At 40.6% G+C, this 23426-nt stretch overlaps 1 protein-coding gene across 4 annotated transcripts in view; it reads right to left on the reverse strand.

Moving 5' to 3' along the window:
- Positions 1 to 23426, reverse strand: part of dlgap1b (discs, large (Drosophila) homolog-associated protein 1b) — a 100686-nt gene that overhangs the window by 12222 nt on the left and 65038 nt on the right. For all 4 annotated transcript variants that reach the window (XM_032550845.1, XM_032550842.1, XM_032550844.1 and 1 more), the window contains exons 7-8: positions 204 to 577; positions 42 to 121 (exon numbers count right to left, since the gene is read on the reverse strand). In XM_032550845.1, the coding sequence (XP_032406736.1) occupies positions 42 to 121; positions 204 to 577 (454 nt within the window). The remainder of the gene's footprint in view (positions 1 to 41; positions 122 to 203; positions 578 to 23426) is intronic.

Raw genomic sequence — 23426 nt, forward strand, 5'->3', positions numbered from 1 at the left:
TTAGGCTGATCCGGTTTCTCTCTTTGTGCCCCCCAACTCACCATCGGTCATCCTCCACCTGAATTCCTATCGACTGGAATTTCGATTGCTCGTCTGTTGGCCCTCCTTCCTCCGGGTCCACCTAAGAGGAGGGAAGAATCTGTCAACACGGCAACCACGTTTTATTTTCAGACGCGTGATTGGAAGTTTTTCTTTCTTCACACCTGAATCCCGATGGAGAGGCACTTTCTGAGCGCTTCTCTCTGCGCCTTGCTGTCGGCCGAGACAGAGGTGGTTGCCGTGGCGGTGATGGTGATGGTGCTGTTGGTGACATGTTGGCTGGCGGGGCCGTGTACCTGAGCGTTGGCTGCCTCGATGGCCGCCGTCAGGGCTTTCATGCTGTCAATGCTCTCCGTGGAGTTGGAGAGGCCCTGCTGGGAGCTGATGCCGGCCCGCTGGCTGGAGCCTCCATCCATGTATGCGTCCTGGGCTGACTCGGTGCTGCTCTGGGCCGTTATGGAGATGAATGGTTTGGACGGGGTGGTCCTTGGCGGCACAGGTGGAGGCGTCTTTTTGTATGTAGTGATGCATGATGACACTGCGGCAAAATAGCAGGAAAACATACAAACAAAAAAAAAGACGTATTGATATCTGGAGAATAAATCAAAAGCCTATTGCACGTACTGACAGTAAATAAAACCATAAGGTAATGATGCATAAAAAGCTTTAAAATAAACTTTACTTTTGATTACATTTGCATAGTCTCAACTTCTTTGGTGGTGGGTTTATTTTTAAAATGAGCACATTTATGCAGTGTGTATGTATAGGTGAAGAGGGAAAATCTAAATCTCTGGTTCAACCTCTTAAAATTCCTATGAAATAAAAGTGTTTCGAAGTACACTATATTTATTATGTAAATCAGTGCCTATGAATTTTTCCATCATGATCTGTGATGGTTTATTTTCCTAGGGTGTATTCACGATGTGAATGGTCCATTCCCTATTTTGATTCCTCAAAATGGGAAAAACAAGAGAAGCTTACATTCAAATATGTGATTTGAATGAAATCCTAACATTTCTATCACTCTCTCTAAGCTTTAGCGTCCGATTCACAATGATCTACACTGGGAATGCGATGCACTGATTGGCCTTTATCTGTCCAGAACTGATTTATTTTATGGAGATAGCACATATGAATCCAAGTAGCTTCAGCAATGTTAATTGCATAGGAACAGTCAGAGGGGCTAATAATTGCGATGCTAATTATTTTGTTAAAACAATTACATAATACTAGTTCCAAAGTTTTTCTGCATCAATTCACCATCTATAGTCCAAGTGTTGTAGTCACGTTAACAGTAGATTAGGGGCAACTTTGACAAATCGGAGATGCATCTTATAAGAGGATTAACATGTGAGCAACTTGACCCACTGATCTAAATGGTTAAGCTCTCTACAAGCTGACTGTATCTAAAACAATTTGGTAATGCTGACAAAATGTTTACCTGCTGAAGAATCTGTCTGTTGTTTGGACAAGTAATTACCACAGAGGTTAATTGACACCACAAAAATCAACAATAGAGATCTATTCAACCTGAATAAATATCTTAAAATATATATGTATATATAATGAGAGCTGTCTTCTGTAACACGCTCATTCTTTCTGTCAGCATTCCCTCCTTCTCATGTTACAGCTGCAGGTCGTGTACAGACAATGGAAGCTCTCACACACCCTGACTCAGAAGCTTGTCTATAGAAACACTCCAGCAGACAACGAAAACACAGCCTGTCTGTGGAGAGACCAAAATGGCCATCTCCTAACAACATTATGACTTGGAATCCCCTCTTCCTGTAATGGTGCTGTCATCAAAACTAGGTCGCGCGCTCTCTGTGCTCTGCGGCAAAAGTAGGCCAGCGGGTTTCCTGGCTCTCTTTTAATCCCTGTAAAAGACAAACATCCTACCCTAGTGAGATTGGCGCTCTGCATGCAACAGACAACCTGTTGCCAGCCACACCCAGCGCCAGTAGCCGTGTCTAAAAACTATTAGAGCCGAGGATCTTGTTTGCTTTGTGTCCTGACATACTGGAGGAGAAGAGAGGAATGACTTCATCCTGACTTTGATTTGCCTGAGTCATCTGCCGCCTCCAGCTGCAGCAGTGATTGGATGATCCCAGACAAGAGTTCAGTCAGACCTTGACAGGCTGGAAATGTACCTCCGATGATCTGCACTGTGCTGAGATCATGTTTGACAACGTGAGTGTCTTTAATGACAGCATATCAGAAAAAAAACAAAAAAACTTCATGTATTCACGTCAACAACTGAATGTCATCGGCTTGAAATGTGAGCAGGAAACTCAACTTGAACAATTAAGAGGATGCATAAAGTAAGCAAGCCACAAAACGGGCCTATTTTGAAAGCACGTGGTGGCTTTAAAAATGTGTGACCCCTGAACGTTTTCAGAGTTTTTGAGTATTCAGCCACACAAATAAGTGTGCTTTATTTGGATTTTATGCGGTACATGCATGCATACTGAAATTGTTTTCTATTATTTTTTGCGAAATAACGTTAAGTCAGATTAGATGGAGTATGTTGACTGTACCAGGGTAAACTCTGTTGCAGCCTCAAACCACCAGTATTGCTCTGTTTACCTCCATCCATCTTCCCAACAACACTGACCAACTAGCCTGTCTGTGCTGAAGAACCCACAGCATAATGACTTTCTCTCAATGATGACTTTATCCTAACAGCTTTTCTGTAAATCCCATTTTTGTGGGGTGAATAGCTAGCAGTTGTCCAGCAAACAGAAACTCCAAACAGAGAGGTAGACCTTTGAAGTTCATCCATAGTCACAAACTGTAATTTATGCTCAACCTGTCAGTGTAGGTGGATGATCATGTCTTGGTAGATTTTTGCAACTGTGTCATACACTGTACTAACAGAGACAACAAAGACCCTGGAGATGTTCAAACTTTGGGAAATAGTTCTGTAGCCTGATCTTGCTTTGGGTTTCTTCACAACTTTATGCCATAACCATCTGGTGTGCTACTCGGCCTCGCTGTTTGCTCACTAATGTTCTCTAACAAACCCCTGAGAACTTCAAAGACGAGCTGTATTTATACTGAGAATAAATTATACACAGATGGTCTCCATTTAATAAGTAATGATTCCACTTGGTTACATCTGATTTTATTCAAGGTTATTAAAAATCAAAACATGCCTCAGAATTTAACAAGTAAAAAATTGGAGAACAATCAATCATTTTTATTTAACTTCACATGTATATGCAGTACTTTGTGTTTTTCTATCAAATACAACACATGGAAGTTTGTGGTTGCACAGTAGAAACATCTTAAAAAGGAATACAAATATTTTTGTTAAGTACTGCAACCGCCCTTTAGGTAAAAATTGGAGAGGGAAAAAAGAAACAACAAAACACATGCAGATGCACTGAGGGAGAGGGCGAGGTCCTGCCCCTATCAACCAGGAGGTTCAAAGGATAAAATGTCAGCTGCTTTCAGACAATCTATCCCCTGAAGTAATCTAAAAGTCACACATGAGGGTGTGCGTGTGTGTGGGGATGTATGCGCGCACGCGCGTGTGTGTGTGTGCACTCCTCTTGGGCCCTCAGAAGAGTTAGAGGGTTTTCATCCGCTCAATAAAGCACTATATGAAACCGGAGACGGCAGGGTAGCGTCCCACCTTGCTGTCAGGGCAAGAGCCAGGGACTCCAGAGAATGACAAGCGGTTTCGAATGCTAAGGCAGGTTAAGTAAACACACAGAAGAGTCTGGACAGGCCCACGTACACACGAGCAAATGCGCAGGTCTGCAGAGAAACACTTATAACACTGACACAAGCCAGCGTAATGTTTCAGCCTCTCAACATCAAGATGTAGGTGGGGGGTAGTGCAGACTTCCTGTCCGTGAAATGCTCTCCATCCATCAGGAGGCGTTGTCAACAATGTGCCGGTCTGTGCAAGGGACTATGTTGGCGTTTTAAGAAAATTCCAGTGATGAAAACAAGTGAATCCCTAAATTTGTTCCGGGCTGACTGAAGTGAGAGGAAAACAACTGTCTTGATAAGACAAGGGGCAGAGAGAAGGGGGGTGAGAGGTGAAGCTTCCCATAGTTTCCACCGATATGACAAAACAGTTTGGTTCTGTTGCAGAAGTGAAGGCGCTGGGAGAAGTGCACTGCGCCCAGACCTCCCACGTGCAGACGGTCAAGGACAGAGCAAAACAGGAATGCGACACAGGATTCCATAAAATCCTTTCATGATAATTAAGGAAAAATCTCCTCACCTAATAATATCAAAGACCAAGCAGGAGAGAGTACTTATTCTCTTGCATGAAACAGAAAAGGACAGCGTTCTCACTTCGTGGAAATTGTCTTGAGGAATTTCATCTCGTCCTCCCTCTCACAGAGGTAGCTGCAGCCTGCTGTGATCATTGTCATCCCAAAAGGGGAGAGGAGTTTGTGAATGACAAAATTCTAGTGTCTCCCTGCCAAATCTCTTTTTATTTGACAAATGCTTCAAAAGTCTCATGCCGACAAACTGGTGTGAATAGTGGCTCGTTTTTTTTCTTCTTTTTGGCAGAGCACTCTCCCCTCCCTTGGCTTTGATAATATCAAAGAAAACCCTTCTTCCCTCCCCCGGGACAAAGCGGCCTCCATTCATTTTTCTAGCCCCAGAAACAAAAACAGAACTTGCCAATCCTGGAGCCCACCTCTTTATTTGACTCACAGATTGCTGTGTCCCACTCCGTGTGTCTGCCTAGGTGTGCGCTGTTTCCTTTGTTTTAATCACTGTGCTCAGATTGAAGGCAGACAGCTGCTTTGTAACCTCCAATCTGTGGATCTGTGATAGGCCACTTCAAAGAGCAGATGGTTTGGTTTAAGAGGGCTGGCTGAGTTGGTGGAGGAGCGAGTGAGCTCCCCCGTGCGGAGGCCAAGGGGAAATCCACTGCTAGCCAAACAAATGCAAAGATAAAGAAAAGGGGGTGGATGGTGAACGACTGACAGCTGAGCCCAGCTGCACTGTGTTTGGGGGTGAAGGTCTGTAGGGGGGGCGGTGAGCTAAGAGAGAGGGAAAAACCGAAGTAGATTGAAGAAAAAGAGGAACAGGAGGGATGAGGATAAGTTACGACAAGGCTCTGTCCATTTTTCTGTCTTCTCTCTTTTTGTCTGTCACACTCCCTCACGCAGGTTCCCACTGTGAGCCAGCTGGAGTCCTTTGTAACAGTGTCACCATGGTGAAACACAGCAACACAAGGTTTGCCAGTAGGCCCGGTGATGTACCAGCAGCAGGCAGAGGAGAGCTTCTGTTGGCCATTTGGGACACTACTTCGAGCGCCAACCAACAAGAAAACACAGCAGGCTTGGCAGCCAGCAAAACACTGACAAGAAATAAAACAGAAAGCAGGATACACCAGCACGTCTCATGCCTTGTAGCATCAGCTTTGTGAAGCCGATTGCTAAAACTCTCCCAACCAGTTTGTCTTGGATCCTAGTCAAAAAAAAGAAAGAAAAAAAAGGCTTGTCCTTCTGTTTCTAGGGCAGCTTCACAGAATGACAATGACGTTACAAGGTTCACACTGTGCAACATTACACCATTGTTGTGAACAGAAAGGCAACATGACAGATGCTACTTGATTAGTTTATTGTTGCCTGGGTGCAATCACTGGTATGGATGTGTCATAGTGCTTCAGAAATAAATTCAGTAGAGTTATTTAATGTTGAATATTATGATTGATGAGAAATTTGTGTTCTGTTTTTCTGGAGTATGAATGTGACATGACACTGATACCTATGTCACTTAGTACTTCTTGGAAAGAAAGACAAATGAACATGCCATTCAAGTTAGGAAGATGTGTGCTGATCTTCAAAAATCAGGAAACAGACTTTTTTTCCCCATACAATACTACCCTGCTGTCAGTGCTGATAAGGTACATTTAAGTCCTCTTTACCTCCTAAGGCAAGTAAAGAGGACTTACTCACCTGTAAGAGAATTCTACAGGTGAGTGGCTATTTTGTTTTAGCCATTTTCTGATGTCAACACACATCTAAATTACTTGAATGGCAAGTTCTCCTGTCTTTCCTATTTTGAATGGTGGGCTTCTATGTCATGTCATACTTATAAATCAAGGAAAAAGCAGGTCAGGGATTAGAAAAGTAAAACAATTACCAAAAGTAAAATAGTTACAAAAGTAAAATATATACTAAAAAAAATATTCAGCTACATTTGTCATATAATAATGTTATCCAGTACCACCATTTTTTTTTTCTAAACAAGTACCTGTTAATGTATGATTAGTTTTCCCAGACTAAAAAAATGCACTCAAATTAGAGGGTTTTCAATTTTTTTTAAATGAGTTTTATGTCTTTAATTCACAAGCACAGAAAAAGCCCCTCTAAATGCTGTATACAATAGCCCCTTTAAAAGAACCTACTGACAGCCACCTGAAAGTCCCTCTGAAAGCCTCATGTCAGTCTGCAACTCTTAGCCTGCAGAGGTCAGAGGCCACAGTAGAGGGTTTCTGCTCTCCAGATGCCTGAGATCTCAGACACAATAGCTCACTGTGTGCGCCTATGTGCATGTGTGAGCATGAGGGGAAGGTGGCAGTCTGAGAGGGCCTTTTAAAAGGGAGTATATTTAGCATGTGTGAGCGCTGGTTGGGGAGGAAGTTATAAACATCCTGTGCTAACTTTTGCACTTTTTTCCTTCTTTGAGATAAACTACAACTTGCACATCACTGCAAAGCTTTGGTTTGTATGTAAGTGCAGTGTCATCTGACTGGCAACGATATCAACAAAGCTGGGCTGCCCTTTCTGACACAAACCTGTGTCAACAACAGTCAACTGCCCCGCCAAGCTATTCAATCTCTAAGATAAGAGTGTGTTTACAACTGTCGGCTGCCACTAAATATGGGAGCCAACTGTGTGGTGTTAAGCAACAGATTCACTTCACTTAACCTACTTTCCTATGACCCAAGTTCAAACTAAAAGCCTTGTTACCTCCATGCTTCTTTAATGGCTTGAGGCTCTCCGCGCCAAGCATAGTGATAATTTGAATTGTACACACTTTGAATCAAATTGTTTTCAGTTTGACTTTAGTGCAATGTCTAAGTTTTATTAGTTTATGTAAATATGACGTATGCAGATGATTGTTTGATAGTCTTTAAAATTAGCATTACTTTACTGCAAGTTGTTCTAAAAACAGTACCACTGGCAAAAGAAAAGGTGAACTCTGTAGTTAAATCTTTGATGTAACTCTAAAAATCTGGAGCACTCTAAATACTGTCATAGAGACTTTTCCTTCATGAAGGTAACAGTGTTTTACTACACATGAATCTCCACTGGAAATAGATAACATTAGTGTCATCAGAAGGGCCAAATATTATTCAATATAATATTTTTTGAATATGACTTACACTAAGTGTTTGTTCTTGCAAAGTTTTCCAAACATTTGGCATTTGCAAGAAAATATCAGGTTAACTCATAAGTGGTTCCCATTAGCAAAATCCAGAACATCTGATCCCAGATATCAGTACAAGTGAATTAAGCGGCAGTGGAGACTACATGTTTCCAGTGGTGATTCTCTGCCAATTTCTCTGGCTAGATCTCACTCCATGAAGGGGTTTTCACATAGTAGACCTGCTCTGTCACAGCTCCAGGCCACTTCGCATTGTTCTTCACTCCTTGGCAACAGCTTTTCCCTGACTAGCCCATAACTACGTGCAGAGACACATCAGTCTTCTTTTACTGTTCAAAAGACCTGGCTTCAGGGGACTCAGACATGGAGAGAGAAAAAGAGAGAGCATAGTCACCATTTAAAGGGGAGAAAGAAAGTGAGAAAAAGTAGAGACAAAAAGAGAATGGGACAAAGGGGTTAGTTGGCCGTGCTGTTTCCTTCAGCTCATGTACATTCCAGCAGCCTTGTGGGGCATAAACTTGAGGTTTAGCCAAAACACTAAAGCTAACACACCCACACATCTCACGCATGCTTTCACTAGTCTCATTTCCCAAAGCATTGCTCACTGACTGACTGATACTTTAAAAGCATGACTGTCTCACTGTGCTGAGTGACACATCAGATGTGTCGGCAGCAATTCCAGTGGCAACTGTAAGGAGTCCAGCATAGCTGAGGGCAAAATCATGTAGCTGGAAGAAATCAGTCAGTCATTAAACAAAACTGGATTTGTGACTGAGGCTAAAAAAGGTCTCTGAATATGTAACTAGTTAATGGCAAGTGAGTTTTGATTAACACAGTTTGTTTTGGGGGGGCTTCTTTTGAGCCTCCCCCCCCCAAAAAAAACCAAAAAACTTTTCTACTTTACAATTAGAGTAAAGTAGAAAAGTAAAAATAACCAGAACACCAACAACTCCTCACTATCTTGAAGTAGCAAACACAGCTGTGGCCATACATCACTGTCCACTAGGGATGCAACAAGATCTCAAAAGATTAAAACACCACTATTATGTTCATCATCGTGAAATCTTCTGCTTGTGTGCTTATAGGAGCTGATGGTTATGTTATGATTAAGTTGCTGGCTAGTATGTTTGAGACTCTTATCTTGAAGTAAAAAATTAAGAAGTTGTGTTCCATTAAATCTGCTCTGTTGTGTTGACATTGTCAGTTGAGAAAGACCACTTGTAGAGTTGACCATCCATACTCGGTTAGAAAAAGCACTGAAGAAGCTAAAGGACTTTTAAGTCTCTGAGTAGGAATATGTCAGTGGCAGCGGCAGCAAGAGTTTGTCCTGTAAGCGCCAAGTTGTCGGTTCCAACCCCTGCTTCTTCTGTCTTGGTCATTATGTTCTTGGGCAAAATCCTTCATCCACCTTGCCTGCTTGTAATGGTCAGAGGCAACCCCATTTCTGTCAAACTGTCCCAAGGCAGCTGTGGCTACACTGTAGCATACCACCATCAGTGTGTGAATATGTGCGAGAATGACTGAATGTAGTGTAAAGTGCTTTGGAGTTCTCTGGGCTAGAAAAGGACAGATTCTTTATAAGGGTTCTAAATAATCAATGCATCCAGCTTACAGGAGATGTGAAATGTTTAACTCGCCAGAATAAGATGAAACTAGCGATATTTTGCGGAAAATTAAGAATGACATTGTTGTGGTCAGCCAATTTTTTGGAGCGTTTGTTTAGCTTTTGTTTTGTCTCCACAAATCAAAAAAGGGTTTCAACTGTGTCTACTGAATCACTTTTCAGAGAACAATTATTTTGTTTAGTTGACTATTTTTATTGAAAAAAGGAGCTGCACATCTGCAGTTCAATTTGTTTTAAATCACTGAAATAGGTCTTAAATTTAATGTGTCACAAAAATATTTATGAATAATAATTTGAATAGCATTACGAAAGTACTTTCAACCTCTTCAAGACAATTAAATATTTTACAAATATTTTTGTAATATTTTGCTTACACGTCAACCACCTTGTGAAGTTTCAATTCTTCTGTTTTCCATCACAATATTGCTAAAATATCGGTCTCTAACTCGTTACCCAATATCTTGTACAAGCTTGTCTTGTCTACTGTTCACCAGATATAAATCCTAAAAAGTTTTGTAGCAAAGTGTAGGAAAAGAAACCCCAAAATTAGCACAAACCTCTGAAATAAACCACACGTAAACGGCGCAAAGGAATCAGCCTTAAGGGCCTAAACACAATGCCGATGTCGTGTCATTACATGAAAGATTGCTGCGCTCACTGCAGCTGTTATTTACATATAAATGCAGCAGAATGTGGTCAAAAGTTCACTTCTTTCAGTCTTCTGCTGCAATCTCTCTAGGGACTCGCAACAAAAGACGAAAAGTAAAACTTGTGTTTTAAAATTTCAAAAAGAAGACAGTTGCTTTTGCAAGTGAGCCGAGTTTACTTCTTGAGGAATGCAGTAAAAAATCAGTGTTGGTGCCTGTTTTTATTTTTTTCCCCTGTTGCATTCCTTTCCCTCTCTCCCCCTGTTTGACGTTCTTTGTCCTGACCACTTGCACATGGAGCGAGGCTGGAGGGGGAGAGAGGAGACACTAGCAGCCTAATCCACTGCCAGAGGCACACTTAAGCCATCTGAGCCCAAAACCAAACGTCAGGCCTTCTATGAGAGAGGAGGCGATGGGAGTTTGGATGGTTAGGAGAGAGAGGAAGAGGAAAACGAGGGAGACAACAAAAAAAGGCAGGAGGTAGAAAAGAGGTGGGGGAGTGGAGGGGATTTGGAACAAGAACCAGGCAACGCTGGTGCATAAAGTTTTTCGTGGTTTCCAGTCCTGACCCTGTGACCCTATACATCCTGTTGAAGGAGGAGGAGGACAGAGAGGAGGAGGAGAAGGGATCAGATGGCAGCTGTAAGTCCTGGCTGGGTATGTTAGTTTGGAGGAATGTGCGATGCATAAAAAGCATATTTTTCTGGAAAACATATGAATTACTGAGCTGATACATCAGTCCTGGGTCTGTCTGTCTGAGGTGTGACTTTTCACACCAATCTTCCCTTCTCGCTTCCTGCGTATTTACATTCACTACCTGCATAATTTGACTGAGGACTGGGGAACAATGGCTTCCCCAGCATTCCCACTCTCCTGCCGAGAGCTGTCGTTTGTCTCCGGCATTCCTTTCCCCATTCATTTCTCTCTCCCTTTGCAGAAGAGAGAAAGAGAAAAAACCCCTCCTGCTTCTCTTTACATGGAGGAGGGGACTGAGAGCATGTCTTAAAAATCTTGAACCAAACTCCCCCTCGTCCTCCTGTTTTACTTGGTTAGTGAAGCAGCAAAGCGTTAAGAAAGGGAGGAGAAAGAGGGGATGCATTCTTTCTCTCTTTTTCTGTCTCTCAGTACGTATCAGGGTTGAGTTTGTGGCTTATTTTTAATGACTGGTTAAAAAAAAAAAGGAAAAAAAAAGAAGAAAAAAAAGCGTGGGGTAGGGAGGGGCAGGGTCTCTTCCCCCGCCGGCCGCCGCTCGCACACAGACTTCTTGCTCAGTCATATTACTGTAGCAGAGTCTGGGACTTTCACAGAGAAGTCTTTAATTTGCACTGGGGCCTGGCCTCCCACACTGCGCAGCCCAAACCACCCACTTACAGCCGTGCACCATTCCACCGAGCTACTCCGACAGATTCTGCTCTGAAAGCAACATGAACTCGGTAACCGCACCATTTAGCTGTCAAGCAGAGTTTCAAAACATTCAATATTCTGCAAAAAACGCAGCGCTGAACAGAAACATGTTTGTCCTCCCCTGCATGAAGCCTGACTATACAACCCGTTCCCTCATGTTTTTCATTCCCTGGGGCTTTAGGTTTGCAGGCCCTGCCCTGCCCAGCTTCAGCATGCAGGAGCCACAGGGATCATCCACAGTCAACAGTGAGGAAATCCTTTCGGGGCTTTGCTTTTTCCTTTGCTCTTTCTGATGCCAAAACATGGGCAGGAAACAGGAGGAGTGGGACAGAGCAGACCCACCACACACCTGATGCACCAGTCGGCCCATTTACTTCTTTTCCAAACCTGGGAGGGTGGGTGTAATCCTCGCTTTACTTTCAACTGGAAATAACTGCATGTGTGCTGACAGCAGGGGTGTGCACAGCAGCAGCCATTCTTTTGCTGTTTGCCGTCACCTCCTCCTCCTCCTCTTTGCGCCCCCTCTCCTAAATTTTTTTTTTTGTTTTTGAACTGAGAGCAGCAGGAGAAGCATGAATGACACTCTCATGCTTTGCGCTTCCTGTGTCAAAAGATATCCAAACGCCACTCTTCCTCCTTGAATGGCTATAATCAAAGCATTCCAAAGACCCCTAACAAGCCAGGACCAATTAAGTCGTAAGTAAACATAAACACCCCGCAGCGACTGAAAAGAAAAGCTTAAAGTCCTTCTGATTTATCCTTTTACCTTTTATTCTGCTCACGAGCGTGCTCAGGCAGGTTACGGGCAATATTTCAGGTCACAAAAAGACAAAGCTTTTCCTGAAAGGTTACTTGAGATCACATCATGTCACACTTTACAGGGGCCGTATTCACTTAAGCTGAATCAGATTACACAAGCTTTAATAGCAGCACGTTTACACACAGGTGTGACAATGGTGACATCTAGTGAAGAATCGGATAAAAATCCTGATTTACTTCAAAAAAACATTTTAGCACCAAATAATCTTCAAGGTACAAGAAGAACAAAAGACAATTTAGTTTCAGTTGCTGAAGTCAGACATCTTGAGGACAATTGATTTCTCTAAATGTAATTGTCTGGTACATAGCATCTTATTTCATATCTCATGTTTATATTGTGCTGCATAAAAGAAGAGATTTAATAATGTCTTACAATCTATGGATCATTGAGTTTTTATACATTTATTTAAAATCTTTATCAAACCTATGATATATTTAATTAAATGGGAAAGTTCTACTAAATCACTTAGTCCTGGTTGCACCTTTTACAGATATAGATGTGAGGGATATTATAAAAATGTATTTAATCTCAGAATAGCAATGTTAGTAACTAAAACAAAACAACTCTAAACTAGCGTAAAGAGAAATTATGATGGGAGCTGAAAAAGAGCATGTAGAGTATATTTAGCTAATTAAATTCCTAACTTTATTACAAAATAATCAACATCTCTCTTTCTCTGAAAGCTAAACTCAATGGTCTTATGGCTATCTGGAATTTCTAAGTATGACTGAAATCTAAGTTTAGATGAGAGAGAGATACAATAAAAGGAAATTCAAAAGGAGGAAGGCCTCCTTTTGATAGATTCCCATGCCAGAAAACAGTGAAAGCATAATTAAGATTGTTGGAACTTTAAAGATCAGATGGTGAACAATTAAATAGTCACAATGAATAAAAATATTCATATTTAAAAAAAGTTATTTTATGCCAGTTGGGCTTGCTTCTTGGTTCTGTCTCCACATCTTTTAGCCTGTTATTCTGTGGCTCTTTTCTCCAGACTCTCATTGAGGACACACAGAAGACAACATCACTTAAGATGACAGAGAAATAGATTCTACTTTTTTTTTCTTTTCTATTTTCTATTCCTGGCTGGAGACAAAAATTAATGTCTCAGACAAGCACTGACTTTGTCAGTTGCAGTAAAAAAAGGAAGGTAGCATTAAGTTAAGCACTTAATTATCTGTCACTTCCAAAGTTTATTGACTTCTAAACCTGCAGAATAAGACCCTTAATTTGAATAGAATCATTTGACAGGCACTGACAAATATAAAAGAACAGTTTATCTCAACACCTACACAAGACGTCAGATGTAAAAGTAAAAGAAAAAAAACATTCACACATATCATTTGGCTCTATTTATATAGCAGTTAACATTATATGTTGACAATGAGCTGTTTGAAAGAAACGCTGAGTGCTTTTTTACTTTTTTGTTTTCTTCTTTGTGTCAGTGAAATAGCGACAGTGCAAGTTCCCACTGGCTCGCATTCTCAGACAGCCGTGACAGGACGAAGTAATTACCGAGTGGCTGACACACCAGCATGGTAAGGATTTATCTCCTCCAGGAAAAGAGATAGCCAAATCACAGTTTACCCACATCCAGCTCCCAGTTCGGGCTTGATCCCGCAGCTGCGAACCAAGAAGCCACACACAAACACTTTGACACATCCCATGTGCGCACACACCCTCCAACACACACATGCTCCAAAGCGAGTACAGCTGCCAGCCACGACTGAGACGGGCAGTCTTTATCTTTTTTCTCTCTCTTTCTATTTTATTTCACATGCAAGCAGTGCATGAGCACAGTGCGTCCCCACATGCCTCGACTCGGCCCTTGTTTCCTGTCAAACACACCTACTTTCTCCTTCAAAGCATTGGGAATGACAGCATTATATGCAGGTGTGTAAAGGAGACCAGAGGAGAGAGAATCCGAGAAATGGATGACAGACAGAGAGAGAGAGAGTGGTGTTTAATTTATATTCCTCTTTGAATATAAATTCCCTCTTAGAAGATGGAGACTTTGATCTGCTCACACGCACCTGTAGTTTGCATGCAAAGACACACACAGTTAAATCTGAGCTTTGACTGGCCCTGTAATTAAAGAGCAGAGGAGGAAACAAAGAAACCTAAAAGTGTGTTTGTGTGTAACCAAGGAGCACGGGAGGCTGACAGAGCTCAAAATACAACATCCTCACAAAAAGCGGCTTAATCTTCATGACTTGGAGGCACATATACATCAAGTGAAGCATGAATGTCAGTCATGACTCAGGGCTTTAATATCCAACAATCCTCATGCTGTATCTCAGAATCCATCTCTTATGTAAACACACTATAATTATGTCGATACAGAATCCGGGCCTAGAAGATGATACCTGAGAGTGCTTGCAGAAAAAAAAAAAGAAAAGTTATGTATTTCTCCATATACTGATGTCTCTTGCAGGGATGCAACACAAATAGTTAGGAATGCAGCTCCCTCTAGTGGTGACAAACTGATACGTATTAAATTCAACAGCAAACGTGTTTAAGAAATCTGACTCAACTAAAGAGATTTTAAAATGCAACAGATTTTTAATACTGTTTTTTGGCATCCTCAAAAGCTCAGAGTCTCTGCCTTTTTTCCTGCTCTGAGCATTTTATAAGCCATTACAGTCGGGTCCATAAATATTTGGACAATGACAAGGTTTGGCTTTGGACATCAAACCAAATAGTGATGTGCAAATGTTAGAAATTAGGACCATTGCTATATACATTTCCTTCATTTCAGAAGCTCAAATGTATCTGGACAAAAAAGAAAGATTGAAAATGAAATACTATGTTTGAATGCTGACTGCCTGGTCATGACCAGATGCTGAGTTTTTATGTTTTGTTATGCATTGCTTTTACCACAATGGCCTTTAGTTGCAGTTTATTTTGGGGTTTTCCTGTCTGAGGTTCAGTCACTGAAAAGTGACTCAACAGGGCTGAGATCTAAAAACATTGTCCAGCACCATAAGTTTAAACATTAAGTCTAAAAATATGCTTAAGTTGAAGCTTTAGGGTGATGATCAGAAGCTGTAACTCCTTTTACTTTAAGACAGATGCAAACTATCAGTTTCCCTGAGTAAAATGATAACAGTATATAGAATAATTTAATAATAGTACAACAAAAATAAATAAATCCTAGCATTGTTGCCGGTATTTACAAATTAATTTTGTAAATTAAATTACATTTTTAAAATTTTTTTAATTTTCTATGTATCTACAGGGCAACAACTCTGTCTTCTTAAACTCATAAGGTTCCTATTGACACAATAGTAGTATAATCCCTCATGACCATGGCCTAGTTGGATGAACATGCCCAAGTGCTGAATACGTGTTTGTGTGTATCCATGACATGTTGTGCTCAGCTGGGTTTTTCAACCTCTTCTTAAAATAGACTTCTGAAAGATGGTAGGTGAGCAAGCAAGCAGCTCAGCTTGGCAAGCGTCTCCCTGACTCATTTAAACGCAGATGCTTGAACAGAAACATGGGGCCACAGACTGCTCATCTGTCAGGCAGTAGGGTGTCAGAGGTTCCCTATCGACCCTTGCAGGCCTTGGACCGGTAAGTGGCACCACTTATCTTTTCCCCCTGAAAGCATTTAGGGTGCAGCATCTTTCTTCTCTAAGCAGCACAGAACTCTGAGATGAACCCCAGTGAAGCCAAATTCCAGAAGGGACTTTAGTGTGACCTAAATATCCAGACCATGCAGAGGCTCATGTTGTGATACAGTATCACCATGCCTTCCTCCATCACCTGTCAGCCCGCCCCATGTCTGAAATACGTCCCAAAATAAATCCAGAGCTGGAAGCTTCCAACAGTGGTCGCTGGGAGCTTGTTGCTCCCAGCGACCACATGCTCTGACGTGGCCACATGCTCATACGGAGTCCATTTTGGAGGGAAAAGAGAATGGAAAGATCCTGAAAGCTTATAAAGGCCTCATTGCTGTAAACCACAGTCCACTTACAGTGTCTTTCAAATGTATTTATACCACTTGAACATTTTATCCAACAACAGAAACCTCTGTGTATTTTTTAATAGATTTTATGTGTTCACAAAATGCAAACTAAACTAGTCCATTGGAAGAAAAACGATCAATGCATCAATTTTTAGTCCTGCTACAGATTCTTCATTGAATTTAAGTCTGGACTTTGAATAACCCATTCAAACAAATGGACTTGCTTTGACCTCAGCCATTCCACTGAAGCTCTGGTTGTGTGTTTACTGTAGTCGTGCTGGAAGGTGAACCTCCACCCCAGACTCAAGTCTTTTGCAGCAGCTTTCAACAAGCATTTTATTCAAGATTTTCCTACAGCTACCTTCAGATCAACTCTGACCAGCTTTCCTGTCAGTGCTGTGGTATAATATCTCCACAGAACAATGCTACCACCACCACGTGTCACCTCATAGACGGTGTATTCAGGTTGTTAGTTTTCCATCACACATAACAATTTTCATGTTGGCCAAAAAGTCTTATTTTGCTCTCATCTGACCAGTCTTTTTTCTGCATGTTTTTTCTGGATGCCATGCATTACAATAAATGAGAAGTCTTTCTTACAATGTTTTTTTTCCACTGTCATTCCTCTATAAAGACCACATCTACATAGAGCAAGATATTTATATCTATAGATTCTCCCACCTGGGAGGTGGATCTCAGCAGCTCCACCAGTTACATATCTTGCTTGCATCTCTTATTAATGGTCTGCTAGACAGACTTAAGGTCTTGTCCACATGGGAAGATTTTTAACATTTTTTTCCCCCCACATCCACATAGAAACAGTATTTAGTGATCTAAAGTGGAAATGTTGCCCTTGCGTATTCATGCACGGTGAAAAAAAGCATATTTTGAAATACTAAATACGCACACCACAATTTAAGAGATATATGTACACTCCACTTTACAATTAAATGCTAGTTTGTACTGGTCTATTACATAAAAAAATTAAAAAACACAATTAGGTTTGGGACTGTAATGTGAGAAAATGCAGAGATGATTAGGGGTATGAATATTTTTTTGAAAAGGCACACTGTGTGTCTATAGGGTAAGATAACCGTCTTTATTAAACTACTAGACTGAAACTTTGCGTTAAAAATATCTTTAGAAACATAACAAAATAAATTACACTGTTCTCAAATAGCACTTAATTTAGTGACCTCTAAATTAATTGCTTTGTAAAGACAAATACATTTTGAAATGAAGGATGACTAATCAGAAACCATGAGAATGAGAAGGGTGTTGGTGTCTATACCTCAAAACATGTGAGGTAATTAGAAATCATGAACCCAATTTTAAAAGTATATCTCAGTACCGTTTGGACAAACGTAAGTTCAACTTGTGCCACCAATGTGGCCGTTAAATAGTTTTCTTTAACAAGTAGAATTAAGATTTCACAATTTTCAATGGATTTTGGACATACTTAACTTTTTTTTTTTTTAAATTATTCGATTAAATCATGCTCTTATTCTGAAATGACCATCCTTGCTTCCTGTGAATGCTTCTCTTTTCAATTCCCGGTCTTGATGCCGTCCTCAGAAACAAACAGCACTAGAGCTTTACTTACAGAGTCGGATCCAGAAGTCCCACATGCTGTGGAGCGTGTTGTACAAACACTGAAATATCTCCATGAAAAGTCTCTAGATCTCAGTTTAGCTCACACAAGACAGCGTCCTACTGTCCTACTTTTCTCTCTGACACAAGTGGATCTTGTGTCAGTGGAAACCCCTACACCCCTCTCCAACCTAACATATCCGACACGAACTTATCCAGGGTGGGACAGTCTCGTTTACCGTCATCATCCTAACCTCCCCCCGCAGAGCCTCCTGACTTCTCAAATGTCTATGTACAGTACAGACCAAAAGTTTGGACACAACTGTGTGTCCAAACTTTTGGTCTGTACTCAATACAGACCAAAAGTTTGGACAAAAGTTGGACCAAACTTTTGGTCTGTACTCAATACAGACCAAAAGTTTGGACACACTTTCTCATTGAATTCAATGAGAAAGTGTGTCCAAACAAAAGTTTGGACACACAGTTGTGTCCAAACTTTTGGTCTGTACTGTATGTAAGTGATATCATTCACCCAGATTTAAGAATATGACAAAGTACATTTTTGTAATAATTTGTGTATTTTGTTTAGAAGTCCAATATTAGCTTGTGTCACAAATTAGTTATCAATTCATTTCGTTCTTGCACTAGAAAACATTTTTCTCTTACCAAGTAATTACAAAGTCATAACCTGTCATAACAGTCTCCTATGTCAATTTATTAAATAATTACGCAGCAAAAAGGGTATTTGAATTTAAACTGTTTGATTATTATGTTATAGTTTTTGATTAAAAACCAATTAATTGCAGCCAAGTTCCACCACAAATTTTTATTAAACCAGTAGTTACAACACTGATTCTTCACCTGAATTCCCTCACCCAGCCCATCTTGGAAGGGAACCTTTACAACAAATATAAAAAAAGACAAAAAACACCTTAGAGTGGTCTTTTCTTTTGCTTTTACCAAAATTGAGTCACCCCGGCACATGACAAACAACTTCTGGCCCTGCTCCTGGATGTTTGCGTGGGCCCGTGCTGCTCGAGTGGTCGGCTTGATCTTGATCTGGTCAGACAGTGGCACTCTGCATCCCTACTGCCTATATTTAGCGGTGTGGGAAATCCGATGATATTTATTCTCCCGGGCTCTATTCTCAGATCAGGACCTACTGAAAGGAGCCGGCGATGGCAAGGATTGTTCTTAATTGGGTCAAGCTGTCTGGTAGTTTCTCCATCCACCCACTCACCCAGCTACTGTAGAAGAAGGGGCAGAGGTGGAGTGCTGTGTTAAACTGAGCCCCTGGGGGCAGTGTTGTACAGGTCTTCACTTTGAGCTTGTAGTACTCCACTGTAAAATAGAGCGGCAAACACTCAAGAGCACTGTGTTCAAGAAGGGACTTACTAAGGCCATGCTTATGAGGTGAGTAATGCAGTCTGAACTCACTGCATTTAGTTTTTTATTTAAGTGGTAAATTATGTGTCTTTCATGCTTATTGGCATAAAATCTAATCTTTATTAATTTGAATACATTAATTCAGTGGAGAAAATGTACGCAATTTCTTTTTCTGAAGAAGAATATATTTTAAAGACTTTATATGCACTTTCACCAGGAGCTAAATGCAGCTGGCTCTGAATACAGGAATTGCAAATATTAAAAATAAATGTGGAATAATAGAAAATAAATAAATTTGAGTGTCTGTTTGTTCTGTAAAATAACAAGTCAGCTGTTTTGTCTTTTTTCTTTAAGCATTTAGCCTGTAAAATTAGGAAAAATATATTTTTAAAAAGTATAAATAAGATGGATCTTTTTATAACTGAAATGATTTCTTGTGTTTTTATCTTCCAAATGTCCCATTCTAATGCTCAAAAATTTGATGCATCTTTTTTTTTTCCTTGCAAACAGCTTTATCTACCTTTGTTTAGCTGCTCCAAATCCAGCATAGCAATGTAGGCAGATAAAAGCACATCTCCACCTGAGAGTTAAAAACTAAATGAAGAGGTGATATTCCACTGAGTGTCTGAAAAGGCACTCAGCAATTTAAACTGCTAGTATTCCTCAAATGCCGAACCCCTTAGGGAGTGCTTTATTCAGTACAACGCCTCTCTTTGGAGCTGAAGAAAATTCACAGCCATTAAACACCGACCTGGATCGTTTTATAGAGTCTAGGTGGGGGGAAAAGCCTAGCATTTTAGTCAATCTATTACCACTTCTATAGAAAAAAAATGCATAAAAAATGTGATTGGACTATCAAAGGCAGGCCAGAGAAAGAAACAGTAAATTATGACAAGTTTCCATTAAAATCAGTGTGACACGTTTGTAATTGAAAGCTCTCTAGCTCAAACCTTTTACTATAGAGAAAAGGAAGGGAATGTGGCAGTTGTAACAGAGGCGAAGGAGGTGCGAGACGTAGCAGGGTGAAAAGGTGATTAATATGTTAACTGAAGACGAAGCGAGGTGGAGGAGCCACAGCTTAGTGGCGGCGAAATCCTCACGTTAACTGATTACTACGGATTTTCCCAAGCTTTACAAAGAGGATCTGCCGCAGATTCTGTTAAACCGATCCGATGCAGCTGATGTCTCAGCCAAACGTGTCTGTCGGGGGCTGCAGTTAGCAAACACGTGAGTGATTGCGAGGGTACCTCGAGTGTGATGCGGTGTGCCAGTTTGAGTGGGCAGACAGGCAAAGACAGAGAGGGATAGAGAGAGAGAGGAAGCCACTTGACGTTCAAAGAGAGGAGATCAAAGGTTCCGTTCTCCTCCTTTGGTTTAAAAGATCATCAATAATAATGGGCAGGAGAAGCACACCGGCGAAACGGAAAGGAAGCTGATGGGATTCTCACAGCTTCCAGAGTGCGAGTGTGTGCTTGGTGTGATATTTTGGCTGTTTGCCACTGGGACAAACGAGAGCAGGAGCCATAAGTGTGGGTTGTTTTTCTGGAACCAGTGCTTGAGAACAGCCTTCTGAAACATCGTGCAATATTTACTACAACAACATCTTCACTTCTCACTTTGGGGCCCCCAGTCGATTTCCTGTGAAATCCACCATAATTTTTGCATGCGCGCATGTGTGTATGTGCACGAATGCCTGCTTTTGCGCTTCTTCTGTATTGTAGAACAATGGCAATAAATAACTGTGAAAAAGCTGTTAAAGGATTTCGCTTTGTGAGAAATGACTAGTGCAATGACTAGAGAAATGTATAGTTCAATGCAAATGCTGTCCACAACAATATGCAAGAGCATAAACGAATGCAGGATGTGGTTTCAAATGCAAAATTGTTTTGTCCTGTTGGTAAAATTAATTTCTGGATGTACTTACTCTCCATAAATACTGACATTCCTGATAAAGACGTATAAAAATCTGGTGGCTTTAGGAGGTTGAATGAAAAAGTTGGGTCTAACCTGTCATCCTGCTGAGAGTCCCAGTCATGACCTGTTACAACATCACCAGTTTTTCCATTTAAAATGTCCTGGTATTTTGAAGAGTTTATGAGCCTGTGTCCTCCAACAAGGTTTTCACCTTCTAATTGTGCATTGTGTCAAAATAAATACTTCTCCTCATCCAGGCTTGAGCTTTTTATGGTTCAATTAGTTTAAAAATATAGAATTATTGCTATGACTATGAGTAAGTTATACTTACATGGTCTTGAATGGTCTGTAATATCGTTTTTTCCCCATTTTGAGAACTGCATAGGAGGAAGTGATCTATGTATCACACCACATTTAGACCACAAGGAAAGAGGAAATTCTTGATTTCTAATTAAAAGTGTCTTCAGGCTCAAATTACTCTAAAGATGTTGCAAAAAATTGTGCCACCTCGACTGTGTTTTCAAAATTATTTTTAAACATGTCAAGCTAAATAAATATATTCAAATTAAAGGTTGGATTTCTTTACATTTGTCAGTATAATTTTAATTATTTATTCATTCTTTAACAGGGATCGGGAGAACAGCAATAAGTTTGGGGGCTATTGTATGTGCATTGGATTAAAAAATATATTCTAATTATGCAATGATAGTACAAGGCAGTCCATGCAGCCTATTAGTATTTTATTCAATGAAAGTGATCTAAAAATATTATCTGAGAACAAAAATATGTAAATGGAAAAACTGAACATTAAGGGACACGAGTGGGCATTTAATCATATTTCTTGTGCAGCCACTCTTTCAGTATTACATTATGCTAATAGGGGTCACAACAGATATGAAAATGAAATAATAACCCTCAATTTTGAAAGATGTAAAAGGAGACTTAATTAAGGCATGGAGTTTCTTTAAGAATGAGACTCGCCATGACACCTGTATTTAACACTGCATGAGCAGAAAATTGCTGTTGTGCCACCCTCTCGATAATGTTAACCTCTTCACATGAGCCTATGTTCCGATATGGAGCGAGAACGAGAAAATGTGGCCATGCCGAGTTGTTCTCCCTCTCCAGTCAGCGCCTTCCCACTGGGCCAGGCTAAAAAGCTGTAGCTAATTAATTTCACTGACTGATGACTAGGTGGTGAAAATCTCAGGAAGTGATGAACAGTGCAGTAGTGCAACTATGACAGTAACGTGAAGCAGTCCTTTATCTCCAGGAAAACCACGGCAAACTGCTCCCCACATCACCAACCTAACCTGCCTGTCTCGTCTGCTTGTTTGCAGCTGATTATGAGGCACATTTTCATTCAAAGGTCAGAAGAAGTCGAGAACAAATTACATACAACTCTGACAACCAATCAGGAGCAATGCTGTATCGGCCCTGACCACACCGCCAACTAATCTCGTCTTGTGGCAAACCGAGGCTCAAAAAAAAATGGATGTCCACTTAACTGCCCGCTTCTCTGTAGCCATTATGACTGATATGAGTGCTTTTTCTGCTGACATTTAAAGTTGTTGTCTTTGTGTTACAATTGAGAAAATATTTCTGTGAAGGCTATCAGAGACAGTAAATAGCAAAGGAGAGGAAAAGAAGAGGGATTCTCTGTGGTATATCTGTAGTTCAGCAACTGTGCAGGTTGAAAACCGAGTTTTGTTTCTCACTGCATCTCCCCTGATAGATGGCTTTCATTAACTCCTGCTTCCTCCTGGGAAGGAACTGCAAACATCTGTGTCTTCATCTTGGTCTTCGATAGTTCAATAACTACAGTCACACAACCGGACAATCAGCTGAATTAATCATTGTCTTTAATTGCAATGTTAACCTGCACTGTTTGTGCCTTTCACAAGGTATTCATTTCCCTGACATTTTTCCACATCACACTGCAGTTTGAAAACAGAGTTCTCACTTTAAATTCAGCTGTTCTGCGAAGGCCGCAGGGGTTTGTTAAAGCTTATTAGAGAGCAAGGAGGGTCATGAAGACTCATGACAAGTTTAACTTGTTTAAGTTGATGGGGAAATGGAAGCCAACTAAACACAAGGAAATCCTAGAGCAAAAGTTCACCCATTAACAGGACAATGACAATACACATGCAGCCAGGGCTAAACTGATTTAGAAGAAGCATAATCATGTGCTACAATGGCCCAGTCAAAGCCTAAACCTAAATTTAATGGTGACACTATGGCAAGTCTTGTAAAATAAAGTTTTGCAGCTGTAAACAATATACAAGCTATTTTGGAAAAAAGGGCAAAGTTCCCCAGCCTCAGAAGAACAATTCCCAGGTGTCTGCACATGCATGCAAACCTTTTCAGATTTTCTTCTGTAAAATATTTTAACGTCATGGTTCATTCTCCTTCCTTTTCATAATTAAATGTTAATTTCTCCTAATAAATAATAATCCTAATAAAATGCACTGAGCGTTGTGACTATAATATAATGAAATGCACAAAGGTTCGAGGGTCATGCAAGACACTGTGATGAAAACAAGGAATTACACTGCAGAGATTGTCTCTGAAACCCTGAAAGGAGTTAATTGAAGAGGAATTAAACTCTGGCGAACAAACCTTTTGTCGCACTCAAAAATTTACTTGTTGTCACCATTGTTCCAG

Source organism: Xiphophorus hellerii, chromosome 21 (assembly GCF_003331165.1).
Source record: "Xiphophorus hellerii strain 12219 chromosome 21, Xiphophorus_hellerii-4.1, whole genome shotgun sequence".
Taxonomy (NCBI): Eukaryota; Metazoa; Chordata; class Actinopteri; order Cyprinodontiformes; family Poeciliidae; genus Xiphophorus; species Xiphophorus hellerii.